General features: G+C 38.0%; 2 protein-coding genes across 4 annotated transcripts in view; one reads left to right on the plus strand and one right to left on the minus strand.

Annotated features, from left to right (window-relative positions):
* plppr1 (phospholipid phosphatase related 1) overlaps positions 1–17,317 on the plus strand; it is a 39,926-nt gene extending 22,609 nt beyond the window's left edge. For 2 of the 3 annotated variants that reach the window (XM_088435286.1, XM_088435284.1), the window contains 5 exons: positions 6,322–6,454; positions 9,071–9,321; positions 11,288–11,464; positions 15,037–15,168; positions 17,068–17,317. In XM_088435286.1, coding sequence (XP_088291412.1) covers positions 6,322–6,454; positions 9,071–9,321; positions 11,288–11,464; positions 15,037–15,168; positions 17,068–17,112 — 738 coding nt within the window. In that variant the 3' untranslated portion in view covers positions 17,113–17,317. Of the gene's footprint in view, positions 1–6,321; positions 6,455–9,070; positions 9,322–11,287; positions 11,465–15,036; positions 15,169–15,540 lie in introns of all 3 variants that reach the window. The other variant, XM_088435285.1, reaches the window with a different exon arrangement.
* Positions 17,318–19,314: 1,997 nt separating this feature from the next.
* grin3a (glutamate receptor, ionotropic, N-methyl-D-aspartate 3A) overlaps positions 19,315–22,358 on the minus strand; it is a 37,698-nt gene continuing 34,654 nt past the window's right edge. Inside the window, exon 10 of the mRNA XM_088435900.1 lies at positions 19,315–21,405. Within this exon, the coding sequence (XP_088292026.1) occupies positions 20,823–21,405 (583 nt within the window). The 3' untranslated portion in view covers positions 19,315–20,822. The remainder of the gene's footprint in view (positions 21,406–22,358) is intronic.

A 22,358-nucleotide genomic window follows, 5' to 3' on the forward strand; every position in this document is an offset into this window, starting at 1 on the left:
TATTAATAGGAAGGAAAATTTATAGTGGTATAATTATATATATATATAATAAGCGGTCAGCTTGATATTTCATACATTTGTGGGAAATGGAGACTTCCCCTTGTTACTTGCAGTGCTCATCTGGGCATTGCATGTAAAAGTAAGAATGTTTGTTCGTCTGACAACAAAATATTGTGAGATTAAGACGAGGGATTAAAAAGAGATGTACCATTTTGATTGTGAGAAGGATGAAAGATAAAAAAACTTTATTATAATATTATAATTATTATAATTATAATATTAATGTTGTCATTAATATTTATTTTAAATGCTGCAAATGAGGGATTTTCGATTGTGTAGTTCCGAATATATATATATATATATATATATATATATATATATATATATATATATATATATATATATATATATATATATATATATATATATATATTGTCCATATATATGTGTGTGTGTGTGTGTGTTTTGAATCGCTTTGGCTTTACATGGGCATAATTTTTTTTTTTTTTTTTAAATACTTTGCTCATGTTACACTCAATAATGTTTAGCAGATAAAGTCTTCAAAATAGATTGAGATCAGCAATGCTTGTTGACGCATGATGACGTCCATCAGATAAAGTGGCGTTGAATTCATTTGGAACGTTGCCCTTCTTTCCTGTATTGGAAAGGAAGCATATTCTCATCACTCCGTGACCCCGTGACATCGACCAACAAAGGTGAAAGAAAGGAAGAATAAATGTATGGTATCGTAAGCATCTTTGAGAAGTTTCTAAACTGATGTAAAAACACACATAGTAAATTTTTATAACAGTAAAAGCAAAGCAAAACTTTTATGCAGCATGTATCTATTAACACTGGTGGAAATTAAATTTACTGAGGTGTGCTGTTTAATGACGGCGCAACTGTAATTACAAATTAACGTCTTGTAACTAATTACGTCTGAATGACGTCAGAAGCCTGGCTGACCGTCATTGTTCAGAATACACGTTGATATGCGACTATATGCAATTAGTCACCTCTACCTTTAATAAATGAAATGTGATTGAAATTATGTTGCTGCTTTCCCGTGAGCCGACGTGACAATAAATAAATCATAAAATGCATGAAATTAAAGCATCACTGGTTTTTAGAGCCTCAAAAAGAGAGTTTTGGGGATGTTTAATTTGAAGAGGCATTCCAATCATCTGCAACTGTCAAACTGAATAGAGAGTGCTTCTTGTCGGTTGAATTATTTTAGAGTCATATCTTAATTTCCAATTGGACAAAATGTCCATGCAGAAACATCTCTCCAACAACCTCGTTCAATTTAATATTTCAGGATGAAAACAATTTTGCCACTTTTCAAACGCCTTAAAAAGAAGTGACAATTTTTGCCAGTAGATGTCAGTATTGTTCCAGGCTAGGTGTCAAGCTGGCCCTGTCGGCGATAAACTATGATCTAACTGGGCTATTTTGCCCAAAATAACTTATTTATGCTGTATAAAACAGAAGTTAAAGTAAGCCTGATCAACTAATTACTTTTTGGTACAATTACCAAAAAAAAAAAAAAAAAATCTAAAATTGCCTACACAAGGATGATAATTTGTCATGTGTCATCAAACACATGAATCACAATGTCCTGCATGCAATTTGTCATTGAGGCTAATTACTGTGCCTAATCAGTCCTGTGTGTCACGCACGCACAGATCTAGAGGAGCAATGTGATTGGCCAGGATATGAGCCAGACAATTTTATTTCCAGCTGATTAGTGAAGAGTGCACATGTGTGCTCATCATTGGCTGCCTGATTTCTCTCTGATTGAATTGGATTTTTTCCCTCTTCCTCTAATTTCATTTTTCGTGTGAATATATACATAAATATATTTATAACCACACAACTTCTTTTAGCTGCCGCACCCGGTGAGGAGTGTTAGCGTCAGCAGCTCGAGTTTGGTTTAACGCTACTCATCACTTCCTGTTTTACCTTGTGCACATGTGTACTTTTTCCACTTCCTAATTGTGCCCTCTGAGAGTGCTTCTTCAGGTGTTGCAGTTGACTCTGCACATCGTTCCTCTTCTCGTGCCTCATAAACCACGCAAGCAGCCAATCAGAATTAATGGCGGGCAAGGCCGGGATGTTAGCCAATTAGCAAACAGCCTTTAATTTATACGGAATGCCTCTTGTCTAAGTGAAGAAGCCCCACTATGTTATCAGACAAATTTAGTTGGGAATTACAGCAAATATTAAAGGAGAAGTCAGTGATATTTTTCTTTATAATATGTTCTATAAGCCTACACCATTATAAACACGGCATTCTGATTAATATTGCATTAGTGGAAGATGAATTAAGCAGCAAAATCCAATTATTTTTATCCATCTCAGGGGGCGGCCATTTTGTCTCTTGCTGGCAACTAAAAATGTTATCACAGCTGCGCAGGGCTCAGGTAACGATCGCAACTCAGCTGTTTTCTGAGTTTAGTCATTTTTAGCCTACAGCAAGTGGTAACATGGCCATGCTTTGGGTTGGATTAACAAAACGGCAGATTTTACTGCTTTATTCAAATTCCTCAAACACAATATTAATCGGAATACTCTCCTTTGAGGTCTACAGAATTTTACAAATGTTTACTGTCAGTGTCACACCTATGTAAGATGTATCAGGTGCATCTCAATAATTCTGAATATGGTTCAAGTACAATTTCATACCAGTATGAGTGCACAACTTTTAAGTAGTCACCAAAACAGATATCAATTCCTGATACCAGTGCGTCGCATGGATATATAAAATTTACAGTAAACAATGACAGATTTTTTTAAAGAAAGACGAATATATACGAGGGTTGGATGAGCAACCATACCATGTGTTGGGTCAATACCGGCCATATTCCAAGGTATGTGAGGACGTTTTAAAATGAAGAAATAGAAAATAGACTCCAAAATGTACTTTATTTTCAAGCAATTTTAAGAAAAAATGCTATAATGAGATAGGACCCACAATATGTTCACTGTAGTGGACATGTGTTGAGTTGGGTTGAGTAGTCATACTGGTAGTGGTTTAAAACAAAATTATATAGAACAGCTCTAATACATATCCCGTTATAGCATTATACTGTAATGCCATTTCTAAACTTTCAGAAATAGCATTTTGATAGGCATCTGTCAGACATGTATGCCTTCAGTTCCTCATCATAAAATGGCCACAAGAGGACCAATACCAAGAGTGGACACTTTTGTGAGTGCACATATCTTGAAATAAGGTCAGGAATCAATCTGATAGTATCTGTATCAGTACTCTTACTGATGCCCATTATAGATGTGCTATTAACACATCAACAATCTGTTGATAGCACATCTATAACTGGATGCGCTATAACCAAAAACAAATTCAACTTGTTTCAGTTTCAAATGAATAATGAGTGAATGTCTGTATAATTGTCATTAAATGAGGAATTTTTAACCCTTTACAGATTGAAAAAAATGGTGGGCGTTTCACCATTTGCTTCATCTAAAACCAGACTGATGAATCAAGTACATTTTTACATACTAAGAGCTATGTTGCGGTCTTCATGTTGAAATAGTGCTAATCATAGAAAAAGAAAAAGATGAAATTCTAAAAAAAAATACTCTGAAAATGAGAAGAACAAAAAGGTCCTCCATAACTGATTATGTATTGAGTTATTTGTTTCTTTCTTGAAGGGAAACATATTTGTTTCACAGTTTGGGTATTATCTTGCTAGATGACAAGATTAAGCAAAAATGCTGCATAGCAAGAAAACAAACATAGCCTGGAATTGATTGGTTGCATCAGCAGATCCCGAAATGATTTTATGTCTGTATCATTTTGAATTGCATTCCACTTCTTCTTCTCATGCAGAAGGACTGATAAACAAACTTCCAATGAAAGTTCCATTACCTCAAACAGTTCACTTGATTTGTTTGGTGGTCACAAAGGCTCTGCTCTTTGCCAGCACCTTATGATGGAAGGCAAAGGCAACATTCATCAGTTGCGGTCTTCCTGCAAGGACGTCGACATGTGGTACTTAGCGTGCGAATAAGGCGATAAGCGCAAAAAGACTCGGCCTGAATGTGGGAAGCGGTTGCGATCTGTCATTTTAATGTCACAGGTGAAGCGCTTTATGGACTTTCAAGGGTATAGCGATCCTACGCTTTCATTAATTACCCTGCCAGTGTTATTAAGACACATGGGCCTGCTCTTTTTGTGTCCTGTCAGGGAAAGCGTGCGAAAGAATGAATCACCATCTAATTCCGTCTAATTTGTTCAGGCACATTTTTCTGTATTTTGGATGGATGCCTTTTAAGTGTATTCCATCGGGATGCCACAAGAGACAAATCCTACGAGACAAGATATGTCACGTGATTGAGTCCACGAGAATGTGATGAGATTTTTGCAAAATTGTCATCTGCAATAATACGTCCATTTTCTAAAGACGCTTATCCTCACAAGGTTCACAGGCTTGCTGGTGCCTATCCCAGCTGGCTTCGGGCAGTAGCTGGAGGACACCCTGAACTGCTTGCCAGCTAATTGCAAGCCACACAGATGAACAACCTTTCATGCACCCAATCACATCTAAGGACAATTTAGTATGTCCAATTCACCAGTCATGCATGTTTTTTCTGAGTGGGGGAGTAAGCTTGAGTACCCAGAGAGAAACCACACGGGCTTGGGGAGAACATGCAAACTCCACACAGGAAGGCCGGAGCCAAGTGGATTTGAACTCGGGAGGTGAACGTGCTACGTCTGTAATAATGCCTAAACTAAATTTTCCAAATTTCAAAGAGTTTTATTTATATTGAGCAGACTGCAAGAAAATTCACATTTTAACATGCAATGGTAAACAAAATAGGAGTAGTTTACCAAATGAATACAGCTCTTACGAACTGAGGTGTATGGCAAATTGTGTTGGGCAGTGAGATTACAGAATATTGCCCCACAGCTAACTTGAACGTAATCATTTTATTTGATTTTTGTAGTGCTGCTCCTATTCAGCATTTTGATATCTGAAGTAATATATATATATATATATATATATATATATATATATATATATATATATATATATATATATATATATATATATATATATATTACTTGATAAAAACAAATATAAACACAGAAGACAAAACAACACATTTCCACTTGATTTTGAGACTTTTATAATTTATTTTTTGACAATCGATTTTTTTCACAAATATAAACTAACAAATGTATGGGGAGAAGATTGTCGTTTTAGACAACTTTCTCTCAGAGACCAAAGTGACGTCATATTCACAGAACACAGATTTTTAAGATGTCTAGATTTGTTAAAAAGTGATCAGTATGAATTAAACTGTGTCAGGCTGTCAGCAACAAAGTATGCACTGTCATTTAAATCTGTTAAAGTGCCTTTGAAAAGTATAATTGCCCTTGCCAGCCAATATACAGGTAGAGCGCTGCTAGCTAGCAGCTAATTTATGCCAGATGCTGTGGTAAACGATGGCAACGGGCGCTGCACAATATCATGTTAGCATAATTAAGTCCTTTTTAGTGCCCTGAATTAGCAATTGAATGTGAATTCATAGCATAAGTATTTTTTATTACTGGGAGTTACGACTCAAGACTCACTCCGGGAGCAACAGTTTGTACAGCAGAAAGAGTCAAGTCAGCTGTTGTCGTGACGTGCTGCTGGGAACAACTTCAAAATAAAAAAATATTATTGTGTGTGTCCATATTATTTGGTAAGATTAGGTTTATTTTGAAGTCGGTTGGCCTTCTCACCACATTTGGCAACATGTTTTAATGTCATGCAGAGCATTAACAAGCAGAGGATTCTCCTGTGTACCCCACTGCAAAAACAAAGCCAAAAGAATAAAAGATTTCATGCTGTGCAGGGACAACATATCTTTAGAAATTCTAATCTTGGGATCTTATCCCATCCGTAGCATTCAGTTAAGACGATTACAGTCTATGTTTATGTAATAATGCATTTAATAGTTGTATGTTGTCAGGCATCCATTTGAAGATTTATCCTCTTTCGTGATGCTAACAAACAAGTTGACAAAGTTGCTTAGAAGAGGTGTTCAAGAAAAAACATTTACGAAGGGCATTGTGAGGGTCAGAAGAAAGTCTGTTATGAACACAAACACACACCACAGCGTGCCTCACCATAGGAATTTCATTTAGTGTGTCCAGCAGCAGTTTTTCCATCAGAGGTAATGAAATGTCACCACTGTAATAGAGCCGAGCAAAGACTGCATTAAGAAACCGCGCTTGTGTACACAAGAGCACCCACAAGCTCAATGTTACCTCTCGTCCTTATTACAGCACATTCCTTTTATTTCTAGATTTTCGTCGGCGAGGTGTCCATGTACGCCATGAAATCAACAAGGGAATCTCTCTTGGCACAGGAGAAGACCATCGTAACTGGCGACTGTTGTTACCTTAACCCTCTTATCCGCCGTGTCATACGCTTCATAGGTAAGGATGCCGTTTGTATCGTACATCCAGTTGTTGAAAATCATAAAATCCTCTCATGAACAAAATGAGAATTCTTGTTAAACATGCTAGAATTGAAGCAACTTGACTTGTTCAACATATCCATCACATGTAGTTACAATTTACTAACAGTTGACAGTAATGAAAACTATTTGTAGGTCTACTGATGTCTTTGTGGCACTATTTACATATTTATGAAGTAGTTCAACTGCAGTCTTTGTGGGACTATTTACAGATTTATTATGAGGCAAACTGAATTTTTCATGTTGATGAAATTGTCATAATTTATAAATGCCATAGGTCTGATTTTCTTATTCATAGCTTGTTTGTTACACATATGTCTTTAGTAAACTATTTATAAAGCCTATGTGATATTAAACACCCTGAAAAACATTTGTCAAAAAGGCTTCAGCAGAATGTGATTAACAAATGTTATTTTCAAACTCCTCTAAAAAATGTTTTGTTGCCGACATTAGTTAAGCAATATTTCACTAAGCAGGATGATCAAGCAAGTAACGTCTCCATGACCTTTGTGTGATATGATACATGACGAGATGGGTCATTTCTCCATGATGGCACAAAGCCAGTCGATGCAGTGATGGATGCAATAGATGCCAGCAGGATACTAAATAAATATGTTTAATGACTGCCTTTTACAAGCCTTCTTTGGAAATTGTTCACTTAAGTCCACTTGGCTTTTTCCAATTAAATTGCAGCACACTTTTAGTGGGGTCTTTTTCTTGGCTCAAAGAGGTCAAGTGAGAGCAACTGTAAAAAAAAAAAAAATGTATTTTTTACTCAAATTTAAAAACAACTGACATTTTGAGCTTTATAGGCTGGAGGTTTTATATTATAAATCCAACAAGCAACAACTTTAAACCAAACTGCCTTCATATTTTGCAAATATGGCATCTTAGATGGAAAACCTGAATGTTTGTCTTTAATGTTTTTCCCAAATTCTATCTTCAAAATCTATCTTTATATATATTATCCCATGCAAAAACCCCAAATCAGACAGATTGATGCTTTCAGGCCTTCAACTTGTTCAGTAGTTCCTCACACACGATCAAACCTCTGCACCCATCGTGCTGCATCGTCATAACCGCCCCGCCGCAGTTGAGAATACAAAGCCCAGTCATTTCATGGCTAAGCAAGCCAGATAATCAGAGTCATATTTTGCAGTCAAATCAATGCAGGCGCCGGGAAGATTCCCTTGACTGAAAATGGCGATGTAAATAAAAAATGGCTCACATTTATGAGTGCTAGATTTATTGTCAAGTACAGTACTGATAGTTTAGTGTTTCTGCCATCAATTTTTTGACAGGCATAACTTTCACTGGTGTGTTATCAATGACTTTTTTGTACTGTAAATATTCAAAGCACAATTACAAAAACAAGCAAATAGCTAGGCGGCATAGATAATCTCATTATTTTTCCAATATGAAAAAGAAAAACAAGGCGTAGATACAAATAAAAATCCAAATTGAAAAGTCTATCAAATCCAAATTCAAAATGCCAAAAGAAAGGAAGGAAACAAAAGCGCTCAGCACTAATGGAAATAAACAAACACAGTTACATAACAACTGACAGCAACAGTGGCAAAGAACCCACAAAGACTTAATGGATCCAGGGAGCTAAATGCAAACTAATAGATGAGACAACGAATTACACCTGGGCAAGACACAGCTGGCTGCTGGAAGCTGATTGCTTGACAAGTGACTGAGCTGACAAAAGCAGGTTGAAAAAAAAAATTAAGCTTAACAAGCAAAAAGAGACCACATCTATTCAGACCAAAGTAAACAAAACTAATCTTATTAGATCAATTTTAATTAACTTAAATAACAACAATAGAATGCAACAAACCCAAAGTGCAAATGGATACCTGAATATAATAAACACACCCACCAAAAACAGGAGTCAACAATGAATCTTAATGAGCCAACTCAACTTCAACAATAAATACTAGCCATTTAAACATGCTAATTTCCTTCTTTTTAGTGTGTCTTTTTATTGCTATCAACTCAATAGTTTCGCCTAGTTTATCTCAATTCCACCTAAAGAAATCACACAGATCTCTTAGGACCACCATCATGCCGAATATTAAAATACAGTTGGGTTTTCTACCCTTTTGATAAATGTCAGCATTCCATGCTCTACATACTGTAGCTACAGATGCCATAATTATATCCACTCACTTGCCAGTTGAGGGCTTTATTGAGAAGATGACACAGTTGTTTAGTTTTCATTAGCAGTAAACTAATAAGCATTTATTTACACACTCGTAATAACAGCAAATGAAAACAGCTTTCATCAGCGTGCCACAGACTTTCTGCTACATCACTGTACCACAGCCAGTGGCGTATACTACATTCATTTGAGTGTATATCATCCAGGTTATTACTTTAATTAAATAAAGGTGTTGAAATAGTGGCGTTTTCTGCAGTGTAAATGATGATTTTGGCAAGGGCACAGAACACATAGCCCAATTTCACACTAAATGTCAGCGCTATCATTACATATTGCTGAGCAATGCTTTTCTGCTCTTTGCTGGGTTCTATCATCCAAATTTTCACATTGTTATTCTTTGTGTGTCTGTAGGTGTGTTTGCATTTGGCCTGTTTGCCACAGACATCTTCGTCAATGCCGGTCAGGTGGTCACGGGTGGCCTGTCGCCCTACTTTCTGACGGTGTGCAAACCTAACTACACCGGGTCAGAGTGTCGATTGAACCACCAGTTTATCACTAACACCAACATCTGCACTGGAAACCCCATCATTGTTGGCAACGCACGCCGCTCTTTTCCGTCCAAAGACGCCTCCCTGAGCGTTTACTCTGCTGTTTATCTGACGGTGAGACATTTAGTAATGTACCATATGCATCTATCTATCTATCTATCTATCTATCTATCTATCTATCTATCTATCTATCTATCTATCTATCTATCTATCTATCTATCTATCTATCTATCTATCTATCTATCTATCTATCTATCTATCTATCTATCTATCTATCTATCTATCTATCTATCTATCTATCTTAAAGTATAATGATGCTGTGTATTGTTCTCCAGTTTTGGTAGACATTTGTACTGTACATTAAGTGCACTTAAATCCTTTCATGTTCTCAAAAATCACCTTAGGAATGTATGCACAGCATGTCAGCTTCTCAGTTGGTCATCTTTAATTCATATTTCTTCCTTTATACTTTTACCTTATGCTTTGAAAAATATGGTCATTCCACCTACACATGATTGCATAGTAAAATTAAATCTTGATAGGCTTAAGTCTGGAATTAAAAAGAAATAAAGTTGGATTCATTTGATGTCAAGGTTTGTTTTGTTTAATTTGCAGTTTTGCGCCTTATAATTTGTATGCTTTATAATCCAGTGCTCCCTATGTATGGAAATTTCCAAAAATGGATCTATACATGGAGCCTTCCACTTTATAATTCGGTGTGCCGTATATGGGCCAAAAAATACGGTATTCGTTCCACATGTTTATCACAGTTTTAATTTATTGCAGTTTAGAACTCATAGGAATGAGAAGTTCCTAAAAACAGTTCTGTGTGTCCCTTATTTAAGTATTATTTTAAAAGGGAACATCTATTAAGGGTCCCGGTTTTTCCCTCAGAAATCTGTTATAGGAGCAGGGCTTTTTGGAAAAACATGTATTTGTAGTCTCACTTACCAAAATGTTTTTCAGTCGCACCAAAGTGAAAGGGGAACTGAAGAATTTGTGTGTGTTTTATAAAACAAGCAATAATCCACAGAGGGGTTTGTTGTTGTGGGTACAGCAATACATTCTTAAAGCATTGTTGAAAAAGTATCACTGCAAAACATGGCCTTGGTCACATCTGGAAATGTGAATTAGGCTGCCGATTTGTGGAAATAACACACCACACAGTATTACATCTAACAATCAGGTTTCCTTGGCTTGGTCAACACTTCATAAAGGCCTGGTGCAAAGGCCACTTTGCAAAACAAAAAAACAAAACAAAACATAAATCTTGCTGGCTCCAGGGTAAAACCTTATGTGGCTATGGAGATTAAAAAAAAGAAAGTCTGTCCACATGGAAAACAATTTGTTGGAATATACCAATTCCTAGATGTGCAGTCTATTGAAATCTGCTTTCGGTAATACGCCATTGACTCAGAGTTTGGATGGCTGCCGGGAGCAGATGGGGCTATTCTCTGCACTCGAAGTTCCTTTGCCTCAATGTTGATGGCACCTCGCAAGCAATGGGAGTTGCGGTGAACACACGTTTGGGATCACGTGCTCATTCAAGAAGGCGACCTCAGAGTTTAGAGAGGCTTGAAGCAATCTCTTCCATCTCTTTGACTGAACCTGTTGTGAACTGGGCTTTAAATACTGTATAACCCCAGAACAGTATGATTTGACCTCTTTTTCAATTTTTGGTTTACATTAAAGAAAATGAAATCTTTACATGTAAGGATTTAAGGATTTGTATCTGAAAATGTCCCAAATACTCATGAATACCTTAAAATTTGCATTCTCGTTTGTTTTCCTCTGTAGTGGGGTTGCTTTAACATCATGTAAAGATATTAATAAATCTGGTCTGACAAACTGGTGATCTTGATATGATTCCAAGCAAACTCTGCTACATTTCGATTGTGTGTCTATTGTATGACGCAAAGGATGCCAGTTAGTCATTCATCCTGCAAAATTTCCTCATATTGAACAAACTGGGTTACCAATTTGGTCAAGACTTGAACACCCTTCACAGTGGTTTTCTGTTGAATTGATATGAGAAATAATGCACAATTGCAGTCCAAACAACACTATTTTACTTTTCCAGATGTACATCACCAGTACCATCAAGACCAAGTCCAGCCGCTTGGCCAAGCCTGTACTATGCCTGGGCACACTCTGTTCAGCCTTCCTCACCGGACTCAACCGGGTCTCAGAGTACCGAAACCATTGTTCAGACGTGGTTGCTGGATTTATACTGGGATCAGCAGTTGCACTTTTTCTGGTGAGGACAACTTGAAATTGAGAATTGTGAAGAAATTCTCATCAGTATATGTTTATTTTTGTGTTTCTTTTATAACTATCATTTTAGGTACACTCCCAAATGACTAATGGAATGATGCTCTTTTGTACTAAGTTGTATACTTTATTTGTACAGTCTATGTTTTGAATGCAAGGAAGATCGCAGTCATTGCTTCACGTCGAGGTGGTGTACCTGCTGACACAGAAAGTGGTTGTAAGGAATCCTCCCCAAATCAACAACAATTTACTCCATAGTCTCAGGGGATTCACCAGGCGTAATTAGTGTTGGGTCCTCAAATGTCATGAAAGAGGGGAAGAGAAGAAGAGGGGGAAGACTAACGACAGCGTACGGGAGCCCTACTGGCACAGAGCATCATTTTAATCAGGGGATTGGATTGCACCCTCTGCCAAGGTTTCAACCTGCACCCGTCTGTTTGTTTGTCCGTCTGTCAGCAAGTTCCTTCAAAAACTATCAGGCTGATTTGCCTCATGGGGAGCTTGCAGGGCGGCTGTCAATACAAGTTTGCATTTGTAGTTAATCACAAAGAATTTTTTTGCTGTTGATGTCCAACTCATTGCTTAAGGAAGAAAGAAAGGGGATCGGTGATTACTTTTCCAATTCCAGGTCTTTCGTCAAAACAGTGAACATCTTTAAACTTTCAGGGTTAGGGTTTGGTGTTTGTAATTACTTATAAAACCATCTGCACAACTCTGTACTGTAGATCAGGGAGAGATAGACTTTGCGACTGATTTTCAGAACGTCAACAATAGTCAAGGTAAAATCAGATTTAATTTTCTTCCTTACATATACTGCCTTGCCTTGCATTACCAAGCATGTTTTTGAAATGTGGAGAGTACTGGAATAAACCCATGTAACCACAGGATCAAAATGCAAACTTGGGACAATTTTCTTTGGGACGGGAAAAGACAAGGTAAAGAACATGAGATTGTAAAGCTTGAAGATGAGATTGATCGCCCTTTAAAAAGTGACATTTATTGACTCAGTGATCTCCAGGCAAAAAAAGTCAATCGTCATTTCAGCACGCTTATTTCCAGCTTATTAACTGCTAACCTTGAATGGAGGGGAGCCGAGTTCCGCCTCCACGTGGGACCAATAGCTCTGATGTAGCTCATCACTTGTCTTTTCATCTGATGAAAAATGAAGGTTGATGGACTGCCTCCTAAAGGGAATACAGGTTTAATTCTTGTGCTATTTGTGCTCTCACGGCAGACTTGTGAATGGAGTCATCCTTCCCTTAGATATAAAAAAGAAAAAAAATATGTCTATTGCCTTAGTGAGAGTTCATTAAGTGTGTCTGTGTGAAAACCAGCACCCCCCCCCCCCCCCCTTGATGCTATATAAATCTTAGATTCCATCAAAGCCCAACATCAATTTTCTTTTGCGGTTGTCCTAATTAGGGTCACCTATAAGCTCAAGACAGTCCCAAATGACATTGGGCAAGAGGTTGCGTACAACCTATACTGGCTGCCAGCCATCTGAAGTCAAAGTCAAACAAACACAACAAAGAAAATATAAAACACTATCATGCAAGAAAAAGAAAAAAAGCCTTCTTGACTGTAGTTATTTCTTAACTGGCTTTATTATCTGTTCTTACATCCATGCGAAATACCATCAGTGGCCAGTACTGTGCCAATTGAAAGTATGAGTAAATCAAGAATATGGAATACACTCATGTTTTTCTTGTCAGATAACTTACACCAATGATGCATCAGTTTGCTCCTTCCAGTTTACAAAGAGAGTTGCACTCTTAGAAAGACCACACTTGATTAATTCATGAGACAGTACGCTGCATTCTTCATAGAAAGAAATGCCCTGTATCTCAAAGTTACATCTTTGCACCTTTCTCTGGTTGAGGTCCTCTAAAAGAGTTTCAATGGCAACACATTGCGTTCCAGCTCTTTAGATTCTAAGTGAAGCCCCGTACTGAGATAATGATACAAAGGATGCTGTTCTCTACATCAAATAGTGCAGTACGAGGGGCAATCTTGTCTTTTTCGGGAGTCCCAAGAAAATGAAAGATGATCTTGAGAAATTCTCAGATGAAATATCGTTTCCTCCTTCCACACGGCTCTTCGGTTCAGCATGTCAATCAAGGGATGTGTTCAAGAGTCAGGGATACCCCTGTACAATCCTGACCCTGAACAAGGATCACATTGAAAAGATGGATGAAAGGACAGATTACAAAGTGACAGAGTGAATGAGTTCCTCTTATGCAGAACTGTTTTTTCATATCCTTCTTCATTGGGGAATTTTTATGTTTTTACCCTGGAGCTTTGTTTGACTTCACTAGCACCTTGCATAATTTTTGGGTGAATTCCAAGTTGTTTGACTGCCGACTTCTTTGAGGCGTGATGGTTCAAAGCAGAGCCTGTTTGTCGAGAGGATCCCGAATCAACGTGGGTTTGTCAATATGCAGACAACAACATCTTATATCTTCTAGTCTCGACAAAACGTCTGAAGATGTTAAATTGGATTTTCCATTTTGCTGCCAAATAAACAATTCAGCTGAGCCCGGATGATAGGAAAAACAAAATTGGAACCAAGATAGGCTCTCAGTTTATTTGAAAGCTTTAAAACAAGACAATGTTTGGATGGTTTACTTAAAATGAGGTTTCCTTGCACGGGATCAGATACGATCCGTCATAACCTCAAAGTGACCATCAGGATTAATATGAAACACACTGTGTTTGAATTCACACCGCCAACCCACATGGGATTAAAATGTATTTTTCTTTTTCAGATATAGTCAAACATCCATTTTCATATCTTTTCAGGAGGCAGAGGTGGTTCTGCTGAGACCCTAAATGTTGAGAATTCCAACAAATGATAAAAATAACAAAAAGGTCAATTCTTTCAACACCAAGTTTCCTCTCTCTCAATTTGGCTCACTGTAATTCATGAAGCACGTTTAACAACCACTGCCGCGCTAACAAAGTGTACATAAGGTCAAACATAAACAGATTTTTACCATAATTACACATGCTCTTGTAATTAACATACTGTTTATTAAAAAAAAACAAAAAACTCCCTTTTTTTGCCATTTTGCATACAAGAAGTCCCGTTTCATTCCTTGCTGAACAGTCGACATATTAAATAAAATTGCTCATCGATGAGGGAGATGAGTTGCAGATTGTACTGATGAGTATAAGAGCTGCTACAAGGCACTATGCAGTTTCAGCAGACCAGCATTGAAAATGCTATATTGCTTTCGATTTTGTCTTAATTAAAAACATGGACAGGGAATACGGCATATTATTAGCTATACTGCCTACACTGGCGCTGTTTTAAGAACATTACAGATTGGCCAAGAAAGCGTTTCTAATAGGTTCTAAATTCTAATAGGTATTCTAATAGTCTCCCCAAACTCATTACTTTTGGTGTCAAATCACGCTTAAATGCTGGAACGCGGACTTATACTGTACATACGAGGTTCATTGATCACGGTGGATCACTGCATCATGCATCTACTAGTATATGCTCATCCCCATTTAAACTATAAATATTGTTGAACTGCTCATATGTCAACACTATAGGGTGTGTGCGTGGTGAACAACTTCAAAGGTGTCCACAGTGCAACAATCAAACAGAAGAGTGAAGAATATCGCGGCCTCCCCCTGATGACATTCCCTCGTGTTGAGAGTCCTCTGGAGACCCTCAGTGCACAGGTACAACCTCAATGTATTGTTTTCAATAATTGTCAGAAGTCCCTCAAGGCTTTCAGGCTATTTCTGGATGCAGATTTCACTGAAATGCACTGCAATTTGCCATTCTTTAGTGAGTTATTTTTTTTTTTATTTCTTTCTTTACAAATGACTCATCAACAAAGCACAGGCATGAGTGTTTGCATGTACCTTGTCCTCGTCTCCTGAATGAAACACTAACAGAAGCTCAACCGGAGCGGTCCTGACACTTGCCTGATGATATTTTCCTCTTTCCATTCACCAAACCCCAACCCTTCCCCTTTTTCCACGCTCCTCCCAATTCCTTACCTTGTCCCCAAATTCCCTTTACCTTCCTCCTACCACATCCATTTTCAGAACCACTCGGCATCAATGACGGAGGTCACATGACTAAGGGGGCAGCACCGGGTCACGTTTGCGTCTCCGCAGCACTTCCAGACACAATGACAAGGACGCAATACACGTGGCTTCGATTGCTTGCAAAAATCAAACACTGATATATCTGTCTATTTCACTCCCGGGGGACGAAATCCACCATGCTTGTAATGGGCATCCGCATTCCAAAACAAACTCAAGCACAGATTGTTTTCTTCATAACAGCTCATTGCAGCATGGGGTGTTTATGTTGCTCCGAGGTCTTCTGTTTTTAGTTGGAGGATGGTGTTTTGCACATTTTGTATGAGCGACTGTGGTTTCACCGAGCCTGACAGTGTTCCACCTGCACACCTCTGTGTTGCATCACATCCTGTCAGGTGACTTCCCTTCGTTCACCACGTCCTGTCCCGCCCTCCTCAGTCTGAAAATGTGCTATGGAAAACTAGCAATGTTGATGTTGTCATTCTGTGATGTTTGTCATTTGTACAGAAAAAAAAGAGATAGAGTCGTTCTTTTTATTATGCCCGTATATGGATTGACCTTGTCAGGTCGAATTTTGTAAAGATTTTTGTTAATCTGTAATATAAAGATCCTTTTGGACCTGTTTGCCTGCTGTGAACGTCGATATGTTTTGGTATCAGTCAGACACATTCACATGTGAACGGTGTCCCCAAAAATTTGACATCATTTCATAGTCAAATAATATACCTAAATTTCAACAAATGATCCAAAATTTTAACACAATGTGTAAAAACAAAGTTGAAGTGCAAAGGAAACATTAAATTGAGGCATTTAACGAGGATTTTTATTTAAAACTTTAAACAGTTATCTGGTTTAATAAATACATACATACATACGTACATACTTATGCTCGTATGTTATTTGCAAATACGTTTGAACACACTTGCAAATATATTCAAACATGTTTTGAGGCTAAATTCTACAAACACCGCATTTTTTTAAAAGGTAGAAATGTTGTTTATTAGCATTTGGCCTACTAATGTATTTGAAAATTAAGTAAGTACGCGTGAACGTTTATTGTTTGATTGTGCTGTCCGTGCTGCTTTTTTTTTTTCCCTTTTTTTGGGGGGTATGCAAATGCACCAGTTAATGCCCCTTGGCATTCTGGGAAAAAGGCTATATTTTTAGCATTTAGCCTTCAAGAGCCCACCAATCACTAGTGTTATTCATACTGCACTTTGAGAATCATAATCCCTAGACATGTAGTTAATCATAATTCATATTTCAAATGATGTCATTTTTTGGGGGAAGGGGACACCTTCAACTATCTACTATATGTGTATCCAGATTCTTTTGTTTATGGCAATTTCTTTTCAGAGAGGCTCTGCTAGGCTAGCAATTCTGTGCCGGACCACTCCAAAATGAAATTCCAGTCTGTACACTGTAGAAACATGTTTTGGGGAGAGTAAATGGCTTGCTAAATAGTCTGGCTAGTCCTTTTAAAAAATGTGAACCAGGCTAATGACCACTTCACCTTTCCTCCTCGAGGTATCCCTCCCCCACCCACCAGTGGATTGTGATGCAATGTTGTGACTCCATTTCCTATTGGAAGAAAACGCCCAGCATGAAGAGAGAAGTCAAGATGTTTTATAAATATTCATGATTTTAATGATACTCTTTAACAGTGTGATTATAATTGTATTTTATGATATGTTTCAAAAGAGCTGTTTTCATTTAAAATGCTGCATATATTTTATTTTCTTGGTTTGTTCTCAAATTAAATAGTCAGTAGCAACAATGTGGTCTCCCATGTGCGTGTGTGTTTTTGCGTGTGTAGAGTTTTTGCGATACAAAATACGAGTTTCCGACAGAGATGTTCATTTTGATACCTACAAAGACAACCGCCTTAAGGTATTGACATTAATTTCTCAGCAGCCAAAAGATTCATATTTTATTTGAGGTGTGTGAAAATAAGCGAATAACTGACGATGCATACAATTGAAAAATGCACATGTCAAATTTTAAAGTGTTTCCCCAGAATTAGGAATTTCAACTTGGCAGCTTTCAAATAGATGTAAACTCATCAATTGTTATGCTACCTCCATGTATTTTATGTAATTGTATATAATTATTATACATCTATATAATTTTGTGTGCTATTAGAACATATCAACATTTTTATTTTAGGAGTCATAGCCTGATTTTGTGAAAATGCATCACATTTGTTGAATGGCATGGAGTGGCAAGAAAACGACAAACCTGAAAGAAGATGGGGATCCATCTCTCTTCTATAGCACTTGGTCCTCATTACAGGTATAACAGGTGAGCTGAAAACCATCCCATGGAATATTTCTTATGCTCTGGAGTGGTCAAATGTCAGCTATTCCTACTTACATTTACACCAATAAACAGATTTGAGTCTCTAATGACATGCGTGTTTTGGGGATTTGAAAAAAAGACATAAAAAAATTACATGGTGAAAACTAACACAAGCATGAGGGGAATATTAAAACTGCATTGCCTGAGCTGAGATGACCGCTATGCCACTGTGCAGTTGTATTGATCTTTTTATTAAGAGGTGTATCTTATAAACAGGCACATCCCTTGCTTCTAAGGGCTGCCTGGTGCAGCATATGAAAGAAATATGTTGTAAATCGCACCCCAGCGAATAAATAAACCAGATGCAACCAAAAATACCCTCCGTTCATAAAAATTGAAACAAAGCAAATGATAATTACATAATGGAAAAGTGTTAGATCTCATTTCCATGTCTATTTACAACACTAATTAAAATTGTAATGGTGCATTACTTAATAAAGGAGCGTTTCTATTGGTCCCAAGGGTCATAGATTGCTGGCTAGATTGAAATAAATGGGAAACAGAAAATATTGGCAGGAGGAACATGTGGGAATGTGTTGAGCAATTCCCAGCCTGAAGGGAAGTAGTTTCAGTGTTAATAGAGTTGGACTTAATGACACAGGATCAAGACATTGCGGGAGTACAATCCGGAATAATATAGTTCAAACATAATGACTTGTGATGTTTAGCAACCAAAGCTGAAATTTATTTTCCTGGTATACTAGCGTTGCATGACGGGATGCAATGTTTACCTCTTCAATCGACGTTTCTCAGACAGGGGATTAGAAAGAGCACGAGATCAGCTAAAACCTGACACTTTGTTTTGTTTTCAGTTAAATCATTCTGTCATGGCTTTATCAACTTTAGTGACACGCACGTCAGCACAAAGCAGTGCTCTCTCTCTCTCTCGCAACCTCCCTCTCTCTCTCTGTCTCAGCTTCACAAAGAAAGCTGGCTGCTGTGCCAGTGCACTTGCCCTTCTGCTCTGTCAGGTATTCATTTCAGTGGTGACAGTCTGCAGTTACCCTGCAGACAGACTGACGGGAAAAAAGAGCCTGTTTGTGTGTGTGTGTTGCAGTCCTTAGCTTCTTTGAGCCTGCCTCCTTTTCCATATTGTTCTATCCAAGCAATATAAGTGAGGAATAGTACAACAACGAAACAATGGCTCAAGGCAGGTAGTAGTTGGGTGCAATGGTTTCGCAGCTGTCCGTAGTGTTTGAAACGATAGCAAAGTCTTTTTTTAAAGATTGGAATGCATGTGTAGCTGCAGTTTGTCTTTTTTGTACCTGAGAGAGAAATAAAGTCATCTTCACAAACCACTATTAGCAAACTTGCATTTGTTTATGTCTAGCGGTACCAAGATAAATATCTACAGTGCAATAGTTGTTTGTGTTTTTCAACCAAAAATTGGAGAAATAATTGTGTTATCATGATAAGTGCAAATGAAAGGTCAGTCTTTAATGACACAGGTTAAACCTTGAACAGCAAATAAGAAAAACAGGTTTTATCACAAGGGAGAGATTTCAGTTCTCAATATTCATGGTTAAAGAAAAATGTGTCCTCAAATAAAATACATTTTCTCTGATCCTGAAACCTTACAGAGTAGATCACTGACTACGTTTACATGTCTTCAATATTGAGGTAAAGGCCATGATTACGGTTTTTGAAACAATCAGAAAGACAGCAACGATGCGTGAGCAAACATTTACTCCAATGGCCAATGGGGTCAATCAGAATATCCCTAGCTAATCTCGGTTTGTGTGCTTCAGACAGATTGCAGGCCAGTCACAAGGATTTATGTATGATTTTCCCAGACGTATTGGTAAAATCTCACACCACACACTTGCCATTTATGCCACAGAAACAAAAAACAACATAATAAAAAACAATAATACTAACAATAACATAATAAATAATAAGGTCAGAAGGCCACCAATGGGAGCAAGATGCTTTGTGTTGCATGTGCAGAACCATAAACCAACGTTACTTTCAATCAAGGTACCGTGCTCATACGTACACAAATTTACCTTTTTAAACTGTACACATTTATATCACTACATTTTCAGGTTACCAAAGGAGTCCCATGTGTCTTTTTTAGGATTTTGCGCTTGACATGGCCTTTTAAAACCAAAATATTGCTGACATCCGGCTTGCAAAAGGGTTATTGACTTCATGTGAACGTAGTCATTGTATTGTAAAACTACCTCAGGACCTGACATCATATTCTGCCGAGCAGTCTTCGCAAACTTCCTTCTTCTACACAAATTAACTTACTACACAATTACCAGAAAACAAGAGACATAAGTCAAACCATAAGATTTATAAAGCTCAGAAATCATTGGTAATAATGACAAATGTCCTTCTATTCGAAAAGACAAGGTTTCAAAATCAAAGGGACAACAATACTTAATGGCTGGGTTCAAGCTCAGGTCATCGATACTTTTAGTGAGCTGTGACATAGGAATCAGGTGATGTGCCCCATTAGGTTTAAACACCTATGGGTTTTCATATCGGGGATCAGGCTTATCATCACTGCAAAGCAAATCTGTTCCCTTGAAGAGGCAAGGCTTAGAGGGGAATGCGTGAGAGTGACGCAGTAGGGAAGGGATGAAAGAAAATGAAGATAATGAGAGGTTGGAGGTGGTAACGAGGTAGGTGGAGGGGGGGATGATTTACACAGCTAACCATAAACTGCAACAAGCAAGGTAGGACTGACTCGGTGCTTGGTACCATATATTGTCCACGACTCCCAGTCAAACGCAAGTCACATGACTGATTCTTTTGGGACTGATGGGAGCATTTCAGCCCAGCATTCAGGGGTTCCCCTGAACTCTATAACATTGCTCACCAATAAATGCTCTGGCCACATCCATCGGGAGTGCATCGCATCCTCTTCTAGGATCATCACATCTAGGATGTTTTCACTGGACATATTAGGAAAAGTTTCAGAACTCTGGGAGTGTGTTTTGGTGTTGGTTAGTCTGTTGGTGAGATTGTGTATACTGTGTGTGCTGGTTAGACTGGTGCACAGTAGCTTGACTGGGTGTAGTCTGGTTTGCTAGCAAGTTTTCTGATTGGTACTTTTCAAGCTCTCTCTTCCTCCTGATAGCCGACTGCAGCTGTTGCTTAATTGCAGAGATTTGACTCTCCAGTTCAGACAGTTCTTGTACCAGTGGACTGCATCCCACTCCCAGTCCAGGACCGCAGTCCCCCACCCCCAAACCCAGACACTGTGCTGAAGTCATGCCTGGGGCAGCACTACCCTGGCCTTGCCCCAATCCTTGAGAACACAAGCGGCTCAACAGATTGGAGCGGCCATTAGACGTGGTCACAATGGGAAGATGTTTGTCCAACAGAGGGAGAGAATGGTGAAGAGGAAGAGCCGAAGCTGGTTGGGGAATAGGGACGTCCTGGGAAGACGGGCACTCCAAGTCATTGTGCGCCTCTTTAGGAAGAACCCCACGCCTGTTGCAGAGAGAAGATTCTGCGGGATTCCAGGATGCTGACTGGTTGTTTCCTTCATTGCATCTGAAAATGCAAGACAAAGAGAAAAATAAAACAGACCACTCTTTAAAATTTGCTTACTGTCCTGATTCTTGGAAGCCTTCAGCCAGGAATGCTGTGACCTGAGATTTCTTGAATCAATAAACTAATTTACCTTATACAGATAACAAAACCGCATTTTTTACTTTGCTCTGAAGTCAATATTATTATAATATATGTAAGACCCACTCTCTTTGAGAGCTGTCGTAAGAGTGTGCAATAGAATTTTCCTTTGGGGATGAATATACAGTATATAAAAAAATGATTATCATAGTGACCCATAAAAACAGTCTTACGACCAGAAGGTCTCGGGGCAAAAGAAATGACAGAAGTAAAATCAGTAAAAGATGCATGGATTGAAAATTACAGTTTAAAAGTTAAAGTACAATTTTGATGCAATGACAAATTTTAGGCTAGCAGAGAAGGTCTTACCAGGCCTGCAGCGCTTTAAGTGTGAGTGAGCTGAAACATGAGCTGGTTGAACATCCTTTGTGACTGAAGCTGCTGCAGCCTCTGACACAACAATGACTCCTCTTTATCTAAGTCATTTCCATCGTTGCTGCATACTATCTTGATCCAAAATCAAAATGAAATGAGCCTCTTCAGCACTTTTACATTGTACATTCAATGATACTGGCTTGTAATATGTGGCTTTATATTCATTTGCTTGTACACACTTGCCTCTCTACAATGGTCCTTAAATCAATTCAGCAGTTATGAAATGTCTTTGTGTAATATGTTGCACAAGATAGCCATGCCTTCTGCAGTAAAACAAAAATGCAGAGGGAGCTCTACTGTATGTTTTAATATTCTATATAACAGGATGCATGGAGTCCCTGCATACAACCATGTCAGCCCATTGTTACATTAATTATGTAGATTGCAATAATTAATTTAGTTATACATGTGCTGAGGGACCCATCACTACCATTTAGAAA

Source organism: Hippichthys cyanospilos, chromosome 15 (genome assembly GCF_059441005.1).
Source record: "Hippichthys cyanospilos isolate Australia breed blue-spotted pipefish chromosome 15, RoL_Hcya_1.0, whole genome shotgun sequence".
In the NCBI taxonomy this organism is placed as follows: domain Eukaryota; kingdom Metazoa; phylum Chordata; class Actinopteri; order Syngnathiformes; family Syngnathidae; genus Hippichthys; species Hippichthys cyanospilos.